At 41.0% G+C, this 21,902-nt stretch overlaps 1 protein-coding gene across 3 annotated transcripts in view; it reads left to right on the forward strand.

Annotated features, from left to right (window-relative positions):
• Positions 1 to 21,902, forward strand: part of dab1a (DAB adaptor protein 1a) — an 81,399-nt gene that overhangs the window by 12,954 nt on the left and 46,543 nt on the right. For all 3 annotated transcript variants that reach the window (XM_040039967.1, XM_040039969.1, XM_040039970.1), the window contains exon 2: positions 15,799 to 16,082. In XM_040039967.1, coding sequence (XP_039895901.1) covers positions 16,013 to 16,082 — 70 coding nt within the window. In that variant the 5' untranslated portion in view covers positions 15,799 to 16,012. The remainder of the gene's footprint in view (positions 1 to 15,798; positions 16,083 to 21,902) is intronic.

The following is a 21,902-nucleotide window of genomic DNA, read 5'->3' on the forward strand; positions in this document are numbered from 1 at the left end:
TTCGATCCCTGGCTCTTCCAGTTTGCATCCCAAGTATCCTTGGGCAAGATACTAACCCCAAATTGCTCTCTGATGCGTCCATCGGAGTATGAATGTGTATGAATGGTAGTTAAGAAGCACTAAGAACTTTAGAAAACAGTGCTTGTGTGATTGGGTGAATGTGGCATGTTGTATAGAGCACTTTGAGTACTCCGGGAGAGTAGAAAAGCTCTATATAAGAATCAGTCCATTATTTTAGGGTCTACCTTACAATATAAAGCACCTTGGGGCGACTGTTGTTGTGATTTAGCGCTGTATAAAATTGAAGTGAATGTGTCCTTCCATTTTGACGGTTACTCGGAGAACTCAGTCACATAAATAATATATCCCATAATTCTCCAAAGTTCATATGAGAATAAATCTTAGGTGTAGAGCTGATCGTGTGCTCTGGTTCTCTGGTGCTCCAATAGAATTTCGGGACGTAAGGCTGACAGTATGATCCAGTATCCATAACCCCATCAATATCCTGAAGGACTCCTTCCTGATCCTTCACCTTCTCTCTAATCACAGCTGCTTTTACCCAATTTTTCCAACTTAATGTGTATGCTGCTTCTTAAAACCTTCCACCAGATCATCTAACACAGTGATATTTTAATATGTTGATTTCATGCATGAATAGCCCAAAGCCTGTTTTTCATAAAAGGCATACAGTAATCTGTAACACCTTCAGCTTGGATTAAGTCTTAAATACTATCACATTATTTTAAAGGCTGTGGTAACACAGGGCTAATGAACCAAGAAGTAACTAGGATGACCCAGTTTTAAGTTCTGGGGGAGCTTCTTATATCACGTGTAAAAATGTTCTCACGGACACAATCATTTTTAAAAAATGATCATTCACTGTTGCCATAGTTATTTGTCATTTGATTATGATACAAATTACAAAAGAGTTCACATGTGTTGCAAATAGGAACTGAATCAGAGCCACACTTATTGAGCGCTGCTGGACTGTATAAAATAGGCAGCTAATAAATTATGGAAGTGATGAGAACATTTATTAGAGAACCCTTGAGCTCACCGTGGGCATTAATTAAAGCTTCCGCTGCAAACTAAGTTTATATTACATCACTCCAGCAGCCTAAAAGAAAAGTGAAAGCACTTCTTCTTTTTTTATTTTTTGGGGGGGTTTGAAACAGCTGAAGTTCAGCAAATTACTGAGCTAAACACTAAAGCGATTTGAGTACAATGTTGCAGTGAAGAAGCACAAACGGTAACAAAACAACTTCGGTGTTGGATAACCTCACAGTCAGAGCCATCCTTCGTTATCACTTCTGCTTTTATGCCACCAAGATAGAAATAGTTGAAACATTTATTTCAACCCTTCAGAAATCAGTGGGTGATATCACGGTAGCTGATGTAAATATATAAAGCCAATGTAAAAGTGAAATTTACTGGCCACATGAAGTTGGCTCCAAAACTGAGTCAGTTCCTGTAGAGTATCATTTTAAAGTACCAAACTTTAAAGGATAGATGGACATTATTACAGATTGGTTAAAATATGATTTCATTTCTACAGCTGTATTCCACACTTGTGAAAACAAATTCTTATAAAAACTACACTGTTTACACGGTATTGTTTAAGACAGTCCCGATCAAAAGTTTAAGAACACTTAAAAAAAAGGCAAAAAAATCAATTTTGCATGGTTGGATCTTAACAAGGTTCCAAGTAGAGCTTCAACATGCAACAAAAAGAAATGGGAGTGAGACGAAACATTTTTTTAAGCATTGAGCATGCAATTTATTGAAAACAACGCTTAAACTGAAACAGGCTGTTTTACAGCTGATCAAAAGTTTAAGACCACACGTCCAAAAAAAACCCCATAACCCCACCAACACAGAAATCAAAGTTCCAGACATGAACTCAGTAATGAGTAGCTCCACCTTTATTGTTGATCACTTCAATAATCTGTTGCGCCATGCTTGATGTAAGCATTTCCACGGGGTGAGTAGGAACATTTCTCCAAGTGGTGAAGACGGCACAAAGGACATCTACTCTCTGGAACTGTTGTACATTTTTGTAAACTTCCCTTGCCATCCATCCCCAAAGGTTCTCAAGTGGATTTAGATCACCAATCGTTACCACACAGACGAGGGCCCTCAGTCATGAGGGATGCTCTCTGCAACCTCTGGACATAGCCAGCGGCTGTTTGATGCCTCCGCACTTCTTGAAGCTCCATTGTTCCACTGAAGGAAAAAGCACCCCAGACCATTATGTCTGGGGACCACTGTGGCGCATAGAAAACATCTCAGGTGGGATTTCCTTGTCATGTCAGTAACGTTGGAAACCATCAGGTTCATCAATGTTAAATTCTTTTCTCATCAGAGAATAAAACTTTGCAAAAGAGCACCAAACATGGGACATTGAAAGCTGGAAGAAAGTCCAAACCATCAGTTCTGTGGCGTTCAAAGGGACGAGGGCTTTGAAGAGTTTTTTTTTTTTTTTTTTTTTTGAAGCCCTTCAGTCTCAGATGGCGTCTGATGGTTATGGGGCTGCAGTCAGTCTTAATTTGGGTCGAGGATCGTCCAGTGTCTTGACAGACAGCTAATTGGATCCTCCGGCTCAGTGCTGGTGAAATTTTTTTGGGTCCTCCACTTGACTTCTTTGTTCCAAAACACTTAGGATCATTTAAGAAATTCCAAATAACTGTCTTACTGTAGACACCCTGCTTATTCAGTTCAACAACCCAACCGCATTTAGAATGGGAAAGCTTTTTTACCTTTGCCATCAAAACGTCATGACAGTATGACTATCTGACAGGAAATGACAATGAGTCCACATCTTTGCACAGATTTGGCCTTTTAAAGGCATGTGGTCCTAAACTTTTGATCGGCTGTAAAACGGTCTGTTTCAGTTTAAGTGTTATTTTCAATAAACTGCATGCTCAAAAAAATGTTTTGTCTCACTCCCATTTCTTCTTGTTGCATGTTGAAGCTCTACTTGGAACCTTGTGAAGATCCAACCATTCAAAATATGATTTTTTTTTGCCATTTTCAAGTGGTGATCTGGACTATATAAATGGATGATTTCTTTATGGACGATTAAGACTGTGGCAATTATTGAAACACCTCATACTGAAACAGCCACACCTCATCGGATGGCTTAAGCATTGACGTGTTTGTCATTAAGTTTGTGGAGCCATTCTCAAGTGTGCTTTGTGACTGGGTCAGGAAGATTCTCAAGGGTGTTGCTGTAAATTAAGACAACAGCAGAAAAGGGAGGGAAGGAAGAAACGGGGAACAATTCCAGGTGTTGCAGAGCATTTAATCACTCACCTGTGTGACTAATGAGACCACACCACACAAACACACCCATATGTGCTCACATGTACATGCACACCCACAGACTGGTGGGACTAATTACCCAAACTCTACTACGGTGAACACACTGCCACAGCACAACTGGTAAGCCTCATTGAAATGCGTATGCAAATACACAACAGCTTGCCGTTGCTTCTTTAACTCATTACGCACTCGTCTCCTACTCTTCTCTTTACTCTGTCGCCATCCGAAGGAGTCACGGGAGGAGGATTAGTGAAAAGAGAGCAGAGCATTACCTAGTAGGTCAGATAGAAGCAGCTATTCTCCATGCAGGCTGTGGCTGCAGGCAGTGCTACAGGTAACAAACACATCAGTCACATACACAGCACACCTGTTACTGTACAGATGGCAAGCCCTGGGAGAGAGGCAGGCAGAGCAATGAAGAAAGATGAGCAATCAGACACACAGGGAAACACAGAGGAGAAGACAAAGAAGAGGGAGGAATGATATTTTTCATGGGTAGATTGTTAAAGCAGATCGAGGACAGGGAGATTTAGGGGGTGTTGCCGGGTCAGGGGAGCTGTACCTGTTTGTGTACAGCTGCGATAACGGGAATAGGGCTGAGGGAAAGATGGAGGACATAAGAGGAAGGAGCGAGAAAAGGAGGGATTTCCTCACCTGTGCTTTCTGCCTGGAGCAGATAGTACTGTGTAATCTAGTGAGCCTCTCTCTATGCTCTCTGTATATCATTATACATACTCACATCTGCATCTTTTTTATCTCTTTTTCTCGTCCAGCTTCACATAAGAAATAATCCTCATCATTACCCATATCCTTATCAAAGACACCGTAACATTCTGAAAAGCTGCCTCTGCTCTTGAGATCTGAAATGATCATTTTGTCCTCTGTAATCATTGAATAAAAAGGTTTTAGTGTATGTCTGTGAGTATATGAATGTGTGTGTGTGTGTGTCTGTAAAATATAAATGTGTGTGGAGATGTGGCTGTGCCCCAAGCTACATATCTTAATCTCCTGTCTATTAGTATATTCAGAATTCTCCTTTAGCTGGTGGAGGCATCTGATAGGCTAATTTAAAACCCCCGCTGGCCTTCATCCTGCTCCTGGAAGTGAAGAGGACAACGTGTCTTGGGAGTGAGATGAGAAGGAAGAAAGAAATACTCCAGCCTTTTTCCTCACAGCCTCTCTCATGACTAATCTAGCTGAATTCTGAGTGAGGTAGTCGAGGTGGTTTGGAAAATACAAATTTTCAATCAAAATTGACCTAAAAAATATACTGTTATGATGCTATGGAGGGGATTTCCATGCACAATAGATGCATGTATTTATTTAAATACTGTAAAACCAAATTTTTAGTATTATGATACTTATATAACTTTAAATATTTAAACATTTGTGATGATTTGAGAGACCTTTTTAAGAATGTAGTAGAATTAAACAAAAAAAAAAAAAAAGCCTTTTAACTGATCAAATAATCACATTTGTATTCCAGCAAGTCAAAAAAAATCCTTGAGCGGTTATCTTTTTGTTCTTTCAAATGCACTACTCCAACATTAATTTCTTGTTCAGTAGCTCTGCCGTTGTAAGACTTAAATGTGACATTTTGAGACATTTATGAATGTAGGTGTTCTTTCCTGTTTAACCACATTAATTCAGTGAGACATTAAAAAAGTCCAATCTAGCACTGGTAGTATTTTCAGGGTGCAAAAATCCTAAAAATAAGAATATTTCTTCTTCACGTTTCCATTCAAATTTTATTCTCTCTTAATAGAAGCAAATTCTACAATTAATTTTATGTGTCTTATTCCTGAAGTAGAATCTACTGGCTGTGATATTAATCCACACAGATGCAATGGAGCTCATGCAGGGCACACAGTCAGCCTCAGCTTTTCTGTGAGTTTGGCAGCGGGCAGTGTTGTGTATACACTGTGTGTGTTTGTGTTTTAGTGTGTGTTTCAGAGAGAAAGAGAGCAAGGAGGAGGAAAGGGAGAATCAGATTGCCTATTCCAGTCACACAGATTATCTTCCACTTCTCAGCCTGTGACAGCACATTTCCTTCCCTCTTCATGCTGGTTGCCTCTTCTCTACCAGCACTCTCTCTCTCCTCTCCCTCCTCCTCCTCTTCAGCCTTCCCTCTCAAATGCAAATGTAAATTAAAATTCGCTTTATTTACGTGACAATGATCTTTATGTAACCCAACTGACATTAAAATAATATTAGAATTCTTGTTGTTCCTTTACCTTTTGCATCACCATTTTTCCTCTCCTCTTCTTTTCTCCCTGCCCCCCCTTTTGCTTTCCTTCCACCTCTTCCCTCTGTGCTGGTGTATGTATTGGTATCATTAGCAGCATCACCATGATGGATGACACTAAGAGGCTGAGGCCCAGTGGGGTGGAGCTCTGTTTAAGCACACAATCATTACCTGTGCCACATACACATAAGCCATTTTCACACGTGCACTTGCAGACCTGAACTTTTCTAGATGTTTACCAAGACGTGACAGAGAAACGTGTGAGAATGCAAACGCCCGATGCATTTGGATCGGACATCAGTCGTCTCTTAGCCTGTCAGCTATATTGGTATAAAGCCTGTGTGATATCAGATTATGCCCAGTTCCACCAGTATGAGAACAGCTGTGAAATCACTCGGTGGGTATCGTGTGTACTGCTTCCTCTATTCTCTTCTACCTGCTACCCAGGTAGCACCATCATCTAAACTGAATGGAGTCTTGTAGATAGTGAGAATTCATCGGAAGTAGTCTGTCTCTTGTTGTGTGCTTCAAGTGAAAAAGGACATCAAAGTGTTTGTGTGAAAATGGTTGCACATACAGAAGCAAGCATGGATGTTTCGCACCGATACTGTCTGTGTGTGTAGCTGAACATCTGTCTTTAACTATTGCACGGCTTCTTTTGCATGACTTTTACATGAATGTTAACATCCCTTCCTTCTTTCTTCTGTTTTCGGTCTCATATACACATATACAAACACTCACTCTCAGAAACACACACAGCATTTTCTGAGTTTTAAGAGCTTTGTATCGACTCCGAGCCCCGTGGGGAAGTGAATGCCAATAGCCCCTCCGCTCTGTGAGTGTTCAGACAGCCCAGCAGTCCAATAGACCACGGGGTGCTAAAAGGGGCTATTTCAAGAGCTGGCAGAAAGTTTTCACCTCCAGGAAACTTTCACAGAGATTTTTGCACGTTGTCATAGTTGTGTACTTGTGTGTGTGTGTTTGGCTGGAAATGGTTGCCCACAAGTTCAAAAGAGTTGGGAATTCAAAGAAGGAAATTATGCAAATCGTGTCCTGACTATGACAATCCTGCTGTGATTCACTTTCAGGCTGATGACATCAGTGGATGCTGTATTCTTTATCTGGGCTTGGTGTGCCATGTGCATGTCTGTCTTTGTGAAAGAAAGATGGATGGATCTCCAGAAAGTACATAACAACTGTAAGATATGAAAGTGTTAAATAGCCAACCTGCTGTGCTAGATTTGGAGCTGTTACTCCCATGTGAAGTGGGTGGGAGCGGATCATGTTGTCAGAGTCCATAAAAAACAACAAGGCCTTATCAAACACGGACGCTCGGTTAAGATTGATTTTGTTTGGCTGTCTGTATTAACTGGAAGGGCAGGCGACTGTGACAGTGTGCGTGGGCGATTAGACACACGGGCAGGAGGCAGGAGCTGTAACTGACTGATGGCCATTAGCGGTACAAGGTAGCACAGGGGAGTGCTAGGTGGGAGATGCGTTTCTACCCCCTTGGGAATTTCTTCCTGGGGTTCAACCTAGGCATTCCCTCAGCGCACTAACTGGCCTCAGAGACCAGAGGTGGAGAATCTGTTCCTGCTGCTCTGCTCTGGCAGATTGACTGACATAGACATTCGTAAAATTCTCCAGATGTGTGTCTTGGTACCAATTGCAGGCAGTGAGCTGTTGAGTTAAGGCTCGCCAGCGGCTTGCAGTTGAAGAAGTTTTGGGATGTCACTTTTGAAGGTCTAGCCTGAAGCATTCTTAGCTTCTTTTAGTCTCTACTTTCTCTGCTCTGCAAACATCTAGTTCTTTCCCTTCTCTGTATCCTGTCTTTCCTTTCTGACTCAAAAGCAAGTAGAGAGATTAGGCAGAACTTTGGGATTTTACACCTACAAGAACTAAAACATCCTCGTGAGATGCTACAAAGAGTACCACTACTGGGCATATGAAAATACTGTAATGATCCACATTAATTATGACCATGCCCGATGTGTTTTTGGTTCTTTGCAGTCCATCGCAGTAGCTCCAGCTTCCTGTTGGGTTATTAAAAAACAATCAATATTTGGATACTTACTAGCAGATTAGTTACTCCTTTAAGTTGCATATTGTAGCATCATGGATCAGACCAGTGCCAACCAGGAGCACTGTTCAAAATGTATCAAAATTACTTCTTTACATGTGCTAATTTCTCAAGCATCTAACACTATAATAGCAATCATTTACTTACTGTTTAATCTGTCAGGAGTCTGTGTGTTGTTGATGTTATTGAAAACCTGTAAAGTGGCTATGGATGCATAAATCAAACTTGAAAATCTCTTACTGTACTTCAGTCAACTCGATTGAAATACCTAGAGAGATGAGCAGCATGTAGCAGGGGTAAGCTAGGTTAATGTTAAATCAACCAGCTGGCAGGTGCCTCTGAACAGAGTATGCAAAATGTCTGCAATTTCCATAGTTTGAACAAGAAAAAAATGACATCAAATCAAATGGCTACACAACTTTATGGCTTCAGTGGAGGATATAAATTAGATCTGACTAGATTTGTTGGCCATATCTAACAATTACAGTCAGAACCATTTTTAATCTATTAATGGTGATGAAGTGCTCAAGTTGTATTCTCCTCATGGCTTCACATCAAATAGTTTTAACTGTTAATATAAAATATGCATACTGTATCTGCAAGATGGGATCGTGCTTTGTTTATCATAGTTAATGTCAGTACAGCTGCTGGAGACAGCTGTTCAGATCCAACAGATGTCCACAAATAATATCGCACAACCTTCGTCAGTCAGTTTTTTGCAGTATTCCACTGAAATGCATTCATAGACAAAGCGGGCCAATGTCTCTGGTAGTTCATCACATTATTGTGCTGGTAATGGTAAGTGTTGGAAATGGGTGAAATTAAGGCAAAGTTGATGTGAACATTTGCAACATAAGCTCTCAGTTTTCTGACAGGATTGTTACAGTTTACACATCAGCAGGTATCCACTGGTCCAACTGGTCTGACTGACTCTGCGCGGGCATCTGCAAAATAATCCCCCATAGACATCTGCAACTTATATATTCAGCTGTGGCTTCTATTAGCATTATAGATGTTTTCCTTCAAATAGCTCAACTGGAGTGCAGTCAGATAAGTTTTTTTCTTTTCATGTCAGAGTAAGAGTCTCCAGCTACTGGCACTTGCTGGTACTACAGCAGATTTTTAGTAGCTAATACATTATAACTAATATATTGAATCAATTACAGTACTAAGACCAATTTATTGATTATATCTAAAGAGATAATTATCATTATAATAAAACTTGTATATAAGCAGTGGGAGAGGTTTCATCCTATTTTTTTATTGTGTAATATTTGTAGGAGAAAATGTCCACATACACAATAAAGCAACAGTAATCCCATGTCTGTATTCCCCTTTACATCCATCAATCTCTCTCTCAATGTCTGTCTTTAGAGGCACAGTTTGACAAGCCTGTGGTATGTCCGTGTCCATGTCCATGTGTGTGTGTGTGTGTGTGCATGTGTTTGTGCAACAGCACCGTGCGACACCATGATTAAGTGTTTTGAATAATTGATGATTGCATCCCTCATTAAGTCTTACTCTTGTGCTCCAGCAGGCTCTGGCTCTATTTTTATGCACCAGAATCCTCCTCTCTTCTCTTCCACTCCACATATGTAGCAAATCCATCACTCACTTTAGGCTCTGCTGATGGGCGTCCAGAGGGGCTGTAAGGGATCTAAATCATATTGAGTAGACACTTTTACCAGGCCAGCACCAGAATGCAGTGATGATGGTTTTGTAGAAAAAAAGAGTGACCTCTGGCTTTAGAGCTGCTGGGGATATTCTGACTGCAACGGGCCAAACTCTAAATTATGCCAGTATTTAGCCAAGCATGGTTCATTTCTCTACCTCCATTGCAAAACCTCCTATGCACTTCTTTATTGTGCCTTCTGTCATTCCGTGTACACAATTTATTTATTCATTCACCCACCACTGATGCATAAAATTAAATAGGTAAAGACCCCATGAAAATGAATAAAAGTTATATATTTTTTTTGTATCTGAGGGGTCAGGGAAATGGTAGTCACGGGGTATGGTGTATGTTTGCACAGTGCTCCGTCATTCGTGAAAATCCATTTCCATATTGCTGACAATTGCCTGTTTCTTTTCACTACAAGCAACCATAAATCACTGAATCATTCCTGTGAGGGATGAAGCTACAATTCCACTTCCACATGTTGCTTAGTGTTGGGAATGGGAAATAACATCCAGCAGGTCTGCCTGTGTGAAGGCCATCCGAAGTCATACCACTTCAGAGACGAATAGGAGAAAGGCCACAGCACAACCAAATAAAAGGATGCATTACTAAACGATGTCACACCGTAAATCCAACCTTACACATCAGCAAATAGTTTGGGCATGTGTAAATAGAGAAGCTGAGAATGATGTGGGTTGCTGTAGTAGAACAAGGGAGCAGAGATGAAGGAGGCAGTGAGAGGATCAGTCAGTCAGACATGCAGACACAGAGGTGGAATCAGAGTGCAGGTTTGGTGATAAAGGCATATCCACAGTCTGTCGGAAAAGCTGCTGGTTCCTCTTTGCATGAAAAAGACAGTCTTACACACATTGCTTAGCAGGACCAATTTAAAATGTAGCACATTAACAAGTCAGAGGAGACACTCACACTCACATACACAGGGGAGGTGCAAGGAGAACGGGATTCGTTTTCATCTATTTCCCCTTAAAACATGAGAAAGGAGGAAATCCCAAAAGAAAGCACAACCCTTTGATATCTACAGCCCTGTGTCTGTAAATAGGTTAGGTTAAGATGATGTGCGCGTTTGTATCCGTATGTGTATATTTTGTGTTAAATTGTGATCTGCACGTGCAAGTGAGCCTGTCATCTTGTGGCGTATTCTATTTTTGGCAAGAGGTTGTGGGTGGGAAAGTGTGTGTGTGATTGTGTGCACGTGTGTATGTTTACCTTTTCCTGATGAGACCCCCACTGAATGTTCCTTCTAGTCATTCATGCAGGCAGGGAGCCATGTGGAGCACCTAGAGCAGCTCAGAACCCGTGTCTCTTGCAATGTGTTGTTGTGCTGAATGGTGGCCTGGCTGACTGCCTGCTGAACTAGAGGCACACTTGTTCTTATAGGACTCCAGGCTGGTGTTTCAGCCACTAGACAGCTGCAGTAACAATTTTGAGGCCTTCTTTTTTGTCATGTAACCGCTGTTGGAATTGCAATTTTTCTTTTTCTTCCCCCAGCCCCAAAAGGAATTCTCAGAAATTCAGCTAGGCTAATGTGCAGCGTGGGTGGACTGGCTATTTAGATCAATGTCAAAAATGCCCTTTTACCACGCAGCTGCTATATAATACTTTAGCTTCATTATGGCGTGGTGAGCTGTGATCACATGCATTTTGACAGTTGCTTCTCAGCGTGTGATAACTGCGTTGACCCATGATGCCATTCTACTGCTAAGATCTAACGTCTTCTACCAGAGATGGATAATGCTAACAAATGCAATATGTGGCTGCACAAGTAGCTAGAGTGAGCTTTAATTTTTAAAAAGCAATTAAAAATCGACATCTTTTGATGATATTGGGGTAATTTTGGATCAAGGCTGTCGCTCAAGAGTATTTCCATCATATTTATGAATTTCTGGTTGGCCTATAAAATGTCAGAAAATATTGAATATCCTCACCATATTTTCAATAGTTCAAAGTATCAAGGTGGTGATGTTGCCAAACCAACAGTCCAAAATATTTTTGGTTTCTATTACATAAGACATAAAAGGAACATTTTTCTGATGTGAAAATCCATCACTGGATAATGCTTTAAAAACTAAGTACAAAAACGGCTAATGCTGTTACTGATTAATCAGCTAAAGGTTACAGTCTTGTTTTAGATCAATAAAAATGTCATCATGCTGATAAAACATCCTAGTGCCAAAGTTGTTTAATGATAAGAATTTGATCACTGATGAGTTCACAGATGATTTCGCGGTGCAGTATGCCTCTGCAACTATCCCTGCAACCACTTCACTGGCATTACTTCTGCATTGCCAGATGAACTTTTACATGTCCAAAGCATTTAATGATTTATTGATTATTATCTATGAAGTTACCCTGATACAAAATTTATCAGGAAATTGCATTTCTTTTCATCATTGCTTTATATCTGTCTGCACAAATCCCTCATCAAAAAGGAGATTAGATTGTGGAAAGTACACTTCTTTTATTGTTATATGCTGGACAAAGTGCAGTGATATGCAGCATCTTTGCATAGCATTGGACTTTAGTCCAGACCTCGTGTTTTTTGCTCTTTTTTTTTTTAATCCCACACTCTCCCAGTCTTTTTACAGAAGTGCAAACAACCTTTTATATCATACACCAATAGGCACGCCTTCTCTTCCAACCTCTATTAGTTGATCTTTTACCCTTCCTTCTCTTCATTTCCTTCATTTCTGCTCCACTGTTTTGTTCCTCGCCTCGTCTTCCTGAGCTTTTTGGACTACCGAAGTTGAGTGGACACTATATATTTTTATCTGCTAAGGCTCATGAACTGGTAGGTTTTATATCTTTAAGTTTTATTCTTTTTCTGGACAGAACAGAAATTTATTGACATTTATTTCTCTCTTCGGCTTGATGGTGTGCTCTGTCAGTTGACATTTAAAAGGTGTATGTAGCCGTTTGGGTCTTTAAAATTACATGTGATTTTGTTTGTTTTATATGGTTAAAACGAACACCGTTCATTCACTGTAAAAACATCTGAAACCTACCAGAATGTAACTTGGTTGACCTTTAGTACCAACATTGTTATTCATCAACGAATACACCTCAGAGGAGAAGCGTGCTGCTGATAAGGACTCGGTGCAATGGTGTCAGGATACAAAGGTAGCACTGGTAAAGTGTGAGTGTGCGCGTAGGCTGGACAGAGCACAAGTATTGAGAACAGCGTGTGCGAGTAGTGTAGAGGGGGTCTTTATGATTATTCATTATTGAGATGGCAGGAGAGCCGAATGAGTGGAGCCAGCAATCTAACTCTGAGCCTGATGGACGGAACACAATTACCCTGTAAGAGTGAGAGGTGGGAGAAAGGCGAGGTGGATAGAGAGAGCACGCCCTTTCTTTTTTTTCTTTCCACTCACTTGGCATACTTTCCTGTAGCTGCAGATGATTTCTGGGCATTAAGCTCCTGTTGGCAGCATCCTGTTTATGAAGTCATACACACATACAGTACAGTGAAGCGCGTGCACACACATGCAGATCGTCACATCTCCCGCTAGCGCCTGTTGGCAGCGCCCCATTTACGGACGTCCAATTTACTGCTCATTCCCTTCTCCTCCTTGCCTGCACTATGCCTCTCCTCTGGCGTGGCTTCAGATTGCTGTCTAAATCCAGACACACTAAGCCATGTTCACATCCTGCTCTGCTGCTACATTTAGCTTGCGCGCTGATTCCAGGTCAAACCACCACTACAGCGTTCACGATGGCTTTTGATGGTGCTGCTCTTTCCTTCACTTTATCTGTGCGTGCTTTCAAGGCAGGGAATTTGTACAGCTGAAGCTAGACATGGACTGTGTTTTGAGAAATTAGCTTGTTCTCCTCTCCAGGGACGGTAGCTTAAGATGTAGAACTCTTCGCCGAGTCTCTAGAGAAACAACCATATGTCTGGAGAGCTGTTCTGCAGCAGATTTTTCATTTTCAGTCTCACAATCTTGTTTCTTGCTCATTTTCACCAGTGAAGTAGTGGCTGTTTTGCTTGTAATGCTTGGATGGGTAGAACATCTTTAAATAAGTGAGTTGTTCTCTTACAGGAGTAATTTTGCAGACAGGATGTAAACTGTGAACCCATTTCACAGTTTAAAGTTGGTCTAAATTTGTTTGTGAAATCAAAGTTGCACTACAGAAACTTGTCTACGAGGTCTTATTTGTGTGTGCGTTTGGTTGTAGATTGTGCGTGTGCAGTGAGAATTGCTGGATTGCCTCGTCTCTGGTCCAGTTTGAGGATTAACAGACTGCTTCTTTTTTTTTTTTTTTTTAAACACGAGCTCCAGATGCTTCATGAAAGACTTCACAGCTAGAAGGAGGAGAACAAATTCAGAGAACAAAAAAAGGAAGGAGAAGAGACGGACAGGGGACATGTTCAGGGTTGAAGCTGAAGCTGCTCAGACCCCATCCTTTCTTTTCTGATTTTACTTCCTTGGGCTTTTTTCTCTCCCCTTTTACCCCTCGCTCATTGTCTTTCTCACCCTCTCTATGTTCCCTCACCCCTCACTTTCTTTCCACTCTGTTCGTTTCTCTTCCCTCTAACCCTTCTCTCTTCATACTCACTCTCTCTCCATCCATTTGGTGGAACAGTGCTGCTGATAATGCCTGTAATTGGAGTGACTCACACTTTTCCAGTGTGTTTGGACCAGATAAAGAATATTGTCAGCATTTTGCCGACATGGCCTCTGCTGGCAGAATTAAATGGACTCTGTTCTGTTCTGTCTGCAGCAAATTAAAAGCCTCTCAATTCATCTGTTCTCGCCCAAGGCTTACAGGGGCCTCCTATTCACACAAAAACACCGTGGAGAGGGGGAGGAATAGAATAAGAGAGATTTCCCTCTTCCCCAAGAAGCACAAGTCTTTTGGTTTTGTTTAAATCGGCACTCGGCCACTGTTAGATGGAGACGGAGAAGGAAAGAGAGGTCAAGACTTATATTCTAAGAAGATTGGAAGAGCAGCTCAGAAGGTAGTCAGATTCATTATGTAGCATGTCAGCTTGCAGCTGCCCGTCTTTGTGCTTTACCATCTCCAAGTAAGAAAAAAAAGCTATTCTGGATTTGTGTGCACATGTAAATGAGCGTGCTTTCATGCATTCACACAACAGCATTAAAGTGTGAATCTGAGTGTTTTTGGCTGCTAAGTTATGGTAGTCACTGCCAGTCAACACTTAGGAATAAGTAGCAGCAGATGGGCAGGAAAAATACAAAATGCTGGGGCCAAAGGGGCCTGTCAGTCCTAAGAAGGGCAGCTGGAATTAGCATTAAAAAGAAATTAATACAACCTTGGTCTTGTTAGTTTAAGCTCCTGTTCGTGCTCGTAATAATAACACTGGAACCCTCAAGTTAATTGCTAAGATATCAGATAATTGCTGTCAGGATACAGAATGCATAAATATTAAAAAAATTGACCCGTTAGAAAAGATAAAGGGAGCAAATTGTCTGTCATAATTCTCTATCACTGTTTCGACTTCCTGGTTCAGCTCTGAATTACTGTAGGGTGCTGTAGCAATGTTTCAACCCGAGCATATTATTTTCAAGCTAATAAAAACACTTTGGAAGCTTTAGCAGAACTATGAAGAATTAAAGCAAATGTTGTGAATTATAATTGTTTTATCTTTTGTTGTTCAGCAAGTATGGGTCCACTTATGGTCATTAAATCATTCATAGCTGTAAACAAGGTTAACCGTGTTCCCCTGCTGTTATTTCCTGTTACTTTTGGTTCAGACTCAAAGTGAGAAATAAAATCCCCAGTGAGTCTTTTTCTTTCCTCTCACCAGCAGCATTGTGTCATTGTCATAGAAGTAGCGAGAGCAGCGCCAATGCTGCTCTACTGTTCTATCTTTGCGGCATGCGGTATGGCAGGTAGATGTTGCTATCACAGGCACCGGGTCTAACAATTTTTCTTCCTGAAACCTTTAGTTTGTGCAAACAGAGTTTTCCTGTGCAATAAGAGATTGTTGCAACATGTTGGAGGTGAACTCATGCTTGGCTTTACCTGCAAATAAAGCGGTATAGATATTCTGTCGATACTACTTTGCTGGTTCCACCTGCTTGTTGTTTCTTACCCTGTCTGACATTAGGTTAGTGACTTCCCATGTCATAGCCAAACATTTGGGGAGTATAGGAAGATAAAACCAACATAATAATGATCTAACAGATTACGTCATGTGTAAACGTTTGAATGCATTATTAGTACTTTTAAATCTGACTCCTGGTTACCTGGCTTCAAGAGGAAGAACATTTTCTCAAGAAAATTTCTTGCTGAGGCACATTATTGATAGAAAGCAGAAAGTGTAGTGGAGGTCTCTCTAGTCTGTTACCATTGGCAACATCTTCTCAAAGCAGATCAGAGACGAAGTCATTCTAATGCCTGCTGAGAACTCTTTCTAGGTCTCACCTGCCAAGAGTAAGCGCAACCTCACCGACGCCAACCTCTTTCTCCCTGTCTTTTCTCCTCCAGCTCTCTGTGGGTGTGTGTAGGATGTTGTGTCAGGGCTAAAGCCCATCCCTCTCCCATGAGCCTGTGTGCCCACACACACACCTGGCGCCTCCACGCACACACCCGGCGGCCACGCACGCACAGCCGGCACTGACGCTGTGAACTGGACCCTCGGAGCCCAGCCGATCCCAGCTGAGCCAAGCGGAGCGGAGTCTAAACCAGTTGGAGCCTGAGGATGTCAACAGAGACAGAGCTACAACCAGCGGTCAGGCCCAGCAGCGTAAGACGGGACTCCAAGAGGAAAGGTAAGTGCAGCATCAAAGTCAGGAACAACTCTGAAGATATTACTGTTTACTCATCATTTAACTGATGAGTAACTGAAAGGGTAATGTGGTTAATTCACTGATTACTCTGCAAAGAGAGAAAAAAATCTTTTTCTCTTGTGACATGAAAGTAGTTTCACATCACAAGAGAAATCCCTCATCATAGCAGCATTTTGACATTAAAGTCAAAAAAGCACAATGAAAGTGACTCAGCATGCACAGTACTGGCAGCCAAGTAACCACAGACTGTATATAAAAAATAGACATAGCCCGAGGTTCTGAAAAGTAAGACCGTTGCGGAGGTGCTTTCAGTCTGCTTTCTCTCTAATCATCAGCAGTGGGTGACTTCTCTGGTTATAAAAAGAAGTCAGACAGTGTAGGATGTTTTTTTTCTCTTTTGGGTTTGATTTAATACCTCAGTAGGCATTTACTTAGTGAGTTTCTGATCTTAGCTGGTAGTTTTGAGTTTTATCCAATACACCATAATATGTGTTCTGGTCCCATTTAAAGTAAAATGTGGTAAAGCTGGGTATGGCATAAAGAATGGCTATCTAGTGACTGATTGTTGCTAAAATTCTGTTGTCCTGAGTGTTTGGATCAGATCTGCCACCTGTCTGTTTTCAAATGCTCAACTTGATATTTAAAAACAGGAATCCACAAAAAAACAGTGTATGACCTCAATGTGTCCCAGTATGGTGACTGGTCCATGATTTATGTACAGTTAATAGCTGTAATATGTTGAAGTTTTATTTTTTGTTTTTGTTTTTTGTTTTTTTTTTTAACAAAAACTAGGCTAGAATTCAGAAGAAGTGTGTGAAAAGTTAAGTACATCCCATCCATTTGTTAAACAAATGTCGTTGAGATCTGGACTTTGGCCACTACAACACATTGATTTTTGGTGTTTTATTTTAATTTTTCTTTTCTTTTTAGCCATTTTGTTATAGATTTGCTGGTGTGCTTGTGTTCATTGTCTTGCTGCCAAATTTAAGCCGCCAGACAGATTTCCTCACACTTGACTTTAGAATAATTTGATATAAAGAGAAGTTCATGGTTTACTCTGACTGTAAGGTGCCTGGGTCATATGGCTGTAAAACAAGCTCAGATCTTTACTTCTCCACCACACTTGCTTGACAGTAGGCATTTGTGCTGGTACGCTTCAGGTTTAATAAAAAGTGGTGCTGTGGATTATGGCAAGAGATCACTACCTCAGTTCAAAGGACATTGTTCCTGAGTCCATTCAGATGCAGCTTTTCCAATCTTTTAGAGATAAGAGCCTTTTCCTGACAACACTTCACTCATTCAGTCTTTTTCTAATTGTACTCTCATGAACTTTAATATTTAATATGCTCACTGAGGCATGTTTAGTCTGAGATGTGGCTCTTGGGTTTTTGCAGTTTCTGTGAACATTGCATGTCTGACCTGGGAATGAATATGCTGGGACGTCCACTCCTGGGAAGACTGGCAGCTGTCTTGAATGTTTTCCAGTTGTGAATTATCTTTCTCACTGTAGAATTGTGAACTTCACATTGTTTGGAAATGGCCTTATTACCCTTCACAGATTGATGTGGTGATGCAATTGCTTCACTAAGGTCATTACTGATGTCATTCCTTCTTTTTGTGTTGTGTTAACATACATCTGAATACTCCAGACCAGCAAACTGCCAAAGCCTCTGTTTTTATGGAGAGGATCACACTTGCTGATTATCAGTTAATGAGGTGCAGTTAATTAGCAGTACTTTCTGTTTCCACAGCAATCAACCGACAAGAAAAAGTAAAGGGTATACTTAGTTTTTCCACATGTGGCTTCTGCATTTTGGGTTCATTTCTGTGACATAAATAATGACATGATGCAATTTTGTTATGTGCTGTTTTTCATCTGAGGTTACATTTATAAAAAAAATGTAAGACCTGGGAAGGAACAGATGATTCATTTTATTATGCCCTGATATGTAAAATGTTAGAATTGAAAAAGGTGACCTTTTAATCTCATATTACTGTATCAGATCATGAAGGCAAGACTACTCTGAATTTAATAAGTCACTACTTTTTAAGGTAGTACCTGCAGCCCTGACTAGAAATGATTGTTATACACACACTCATATACATGCAAACACAGCTTTGTGAGCTACTTTTTTCTCTTTATTAATTGTGTCTTTGTGGATTAGGATACAGAATGCAGGGCTGCTGCCGTTCATAGTTAATTAACTGGTGGTGTAGCACAGTAGGCTTCCACTAAACAGGTGCGGGGATGTTGTGTTTGGTGAGAAGCAAAAATATCCAGGTGTGAAAAGCTCCAGAGGCAGGTAGCTAGCAGGTGTATGAGAGCAAGCCTGGGCGGTCTCAGAGCAGAGGTGATGCCAGGGGCCAGGCTGGCAGCCATCACCCAGCTGCTCGGTGCCACCTGCCCGACTGTAAGAGTGACGCCCAGCATTCTCTGAATAAGCATCTGATTGATGTAGCAAAAACTTTGGACGCCGTTGGGAATGACACTTAATGGATGCACGCAACTGCACAGAAACACACACTCGCTATCACCTGCAGCAGATGCCTCATTGCACATGGTGCGCCTGAGCCCCTGCAAACAAGCATTGGTTCCCCCATACACAGTGTATGAGGGAACACTGAATGCCTCTCATGTCCTATTTAGAAATAGTATTGTTCTGCTGCAATGGAGATCATGTTCATCATTCAGACTGCTCTCCATATTTGGAAGATGCGAACACACACACACACACACACACACACACAAACACACTCACACACACACACTGGGACTGGGATTGAAGCCCAGAAGAGCATATGAGAGGGAAGATGAATGGTTTGCCTTCAGCATTGAGACTTAAGGGTTTTCACTTTCTTTCTCCCTCTCCCTCTTTCTCTCTCGCACACACACGCGCGCGCGCACACACACACACACACACACACACACAGTTGTACATATATCTCACCTTATAACTCGTCTCTATCTGTATGTCTCTCTTACAAATGGGATGTAGAATTTGCTCAGCCACAGACCTGTTGAGATTGGCTCACATGCATTGGTTCATTCATCTCTCTTCTGATCTGGGTCTTTCTCCTAAACAGGCAGACACAAGCACACCCAATCTACACAAACAGACATGAACACACATACACACACACACACTCTCAGCAGGGTGATGAAAGTCAAATGCAATCATATACCACACACAAGCAACGGGCATGATTTTGGAATAGGAAACCTTAATGTGCTTCATGTGTAAGACCTGTGTTTATGCAGAACATATACATGTTTTTGTCCAGTCCTCTGGTTTCTGTCCCTCTGGAGTGGCTGAATTTAAATGAAAATAGATCCACAGAATAGATGGTTGTCATTAGGGTGTAAATAGTGGTTTTGTTGTAGTGAAAATCCCTGAAGGATAGTTCCTCACTCCTCTAATATCCTTCCTCTCCCGTTCTCATCGTTCTTTCTCCCACTCCACAGACTCCTAAATGACCTTGTCCTGTATAAGTGAGACACAGAGCAGAGACTGATCATGAAGAGAGTGAGGAGTGAGTGAGACTAATGAGTCATTGCGAATGAGAGCTGTTTAATCTCGGGCCTTTGTTTCTGAGTTCTTCGGAGAAGAATGTAATGAAAAAGACTGTGGGACTGCTATGTGTCATACATTTATCACAGATGTTGTGTGATCGGTGTGTGGGTCTGTGCGCATGTGTTTTTTGTACAAGTGCAGTTACGCTTCCATTGTTAGCTCAGGGGTCACTTTTCTAAGAGCTCTTTTCTTCCCTAGCAGAAGGTTTTATTGAATTACTATGACAGGGTAGAGATAACCTTTGATATTTAGCATTTACATGACCGTAGTGAAATAATTGCCAAGTTGTGATACTCTAACAGTAAATTAGTCAGTCTTATTGGTCAGACTTGATCCCTGAAGTAGACGTAATTGTCTTTATTAAGCCCTAATAAATCCAGAGAGATTGGATCTTTCCACCTTGCTATTCCCCTCTGATTTCTTTTTCCTATCGCCTCCCTCCTCTTCTGTTTGTATCACATTTTTGCACGCTGTTTATTTCCCTCTCTGCTGATTCCAACCTTGACGTTAAGGGGATGAGCAGACTCCAGTAGTATGCCAACGTTTTTTTTTTTAAGAAACTCATTTTGATATTCTTCATTATTAATAAAACATGGAGTTGACAGTCTGCCAGTACAAACACTTTTATGTGAATGTCAAATTAGAACAGCAAGCCAATTTGACATTTGTGAAGAGCCAACAGCTGCAGACAGTTTTGTCTCCACTTTAAACTTTTACATTTCAGCGCCCACCTGCTAATGAAGTGTGATGTACCATTGCCGAACTCTGGAGAATCTTTGAATTGCATTTTCGCCTTTTACCGCAAATCATTCTGACATTACATCGCTGTAGCTTTTCAACAACGATGCAGTTGTGAAAAATGCAGTGCAGTTAAAATAATTACTGAATAGATTTAAGCTGTTAGTGAATGGGTACTGAATGCATGCTATGCTTTTGGTTCACCCACCAGAGGATCTAAAGTTTCTTGTCAAAACAAGAGTAGGTTGAGTCACTCGTATAACATTGAACAAAAACAAATTGCCTGCATCGTTTATTCACAGTTGATGGAGCATAAATTTTCATGTTGCCTCCTGCCTTTTGATAAAACTAAATGGAAGAAAAACTTAAAATCGTAAAAAACCCCTCTGGTTTTCTCTTTGAAGCTGGCGTTGTGCCCGTATTGTTGTTCCAACAAGTGTGGTCATTGTCGGATTCGTGAATGAACGTTTGCGGCTTGTCAAATGTTGCTAAATTGTTACTGTCATTCTTAAGCTTGTCTTTCAAAAGCAGTCGCATTGGCACGTAACCATCAATCATTTGGATGATTTGATTGTGCTTCGTTTCCTAACCGCTACATGTAAACATTCCAAAACTGACTTTTATACTTATACAGAGTTTTGTCATTTTCATTTGCGGTATTGCATTCATAACGTTATCAAATGCTCAAATAAAACATCGACTAGTGCATGTCTGTCTTTCCTAATGCGACATCAAATATGAATACAAGTTATAATAACTTCCGCTGCTGTCAAAACTCGCAGTCATCACAACTTTGAAAAATCACGATTCGGGATTTGGCTGGATGTGTGGGAGGGTGTTTCTACAGTGTAGCTGGCAGCCACCGGCATGAAAAGAGTGGTTAAGGGTTATAGCTGTGCAGCTGTTAGCCTTTGTGTTAGTGTGTGTGGATTGTGTGGGTGTGTGTTTGCTTGTCTCTGGTGTGCGATTAGCAAACACATTATCTTCTTCGTGTGGATATTATGCACACATCCAGTCTATCTGGCACAATCACCGCAGCCATTTACTCTAACATCTTTCCCTGGGGAATCTTAGAGCACAAACAACGGCATTTTGAGTGTGTGTGTGTGCCTTCTATGAGAGGTAATCAGATCTGTTCCCTCCAATCAGACAGAGATTGAATTGAATTGGCTGTCTGCTGTTGTGGTTGTCATTGGAGGCCAATAGTGAATACTTGGGGATATAAGACAAAAAAACAACACTCACTTTCACATAGTGACACGCACTTTGCAAACATGGCCTTTCTCTCAGTTTGCACTAAAACTATATTTAGAGGTAATTGCCTCTTCTATCTCCTCTCCTGTCATCCCCTCTCATCATTTTATCCCTGGAAAACGTGTGCTCTATTTATCCATCCACTTTTTTCTTCCCTATAATAACTTAAGAGGGGCACTAAGGGTGGTGAGATGTGATCTGTTTTTTTTTTTTTCCCAAGCAGGTGTCTCATTCCTCT

This window comes from Simochromis diagramma, unplaced genomic scaffold (assembly GCF_900408965.1).
Source record: "Simochromis diagramma unplaced genomic scaffold, fSimDia1.1 OVJJ01000026.1, whole genome shotgun sequence".
NCBI lineage: Eukaryota > Metazoa > Chordata > Actinopteri > Cichliformes > Cichlidae > Simochromis > Simochromis diagramma.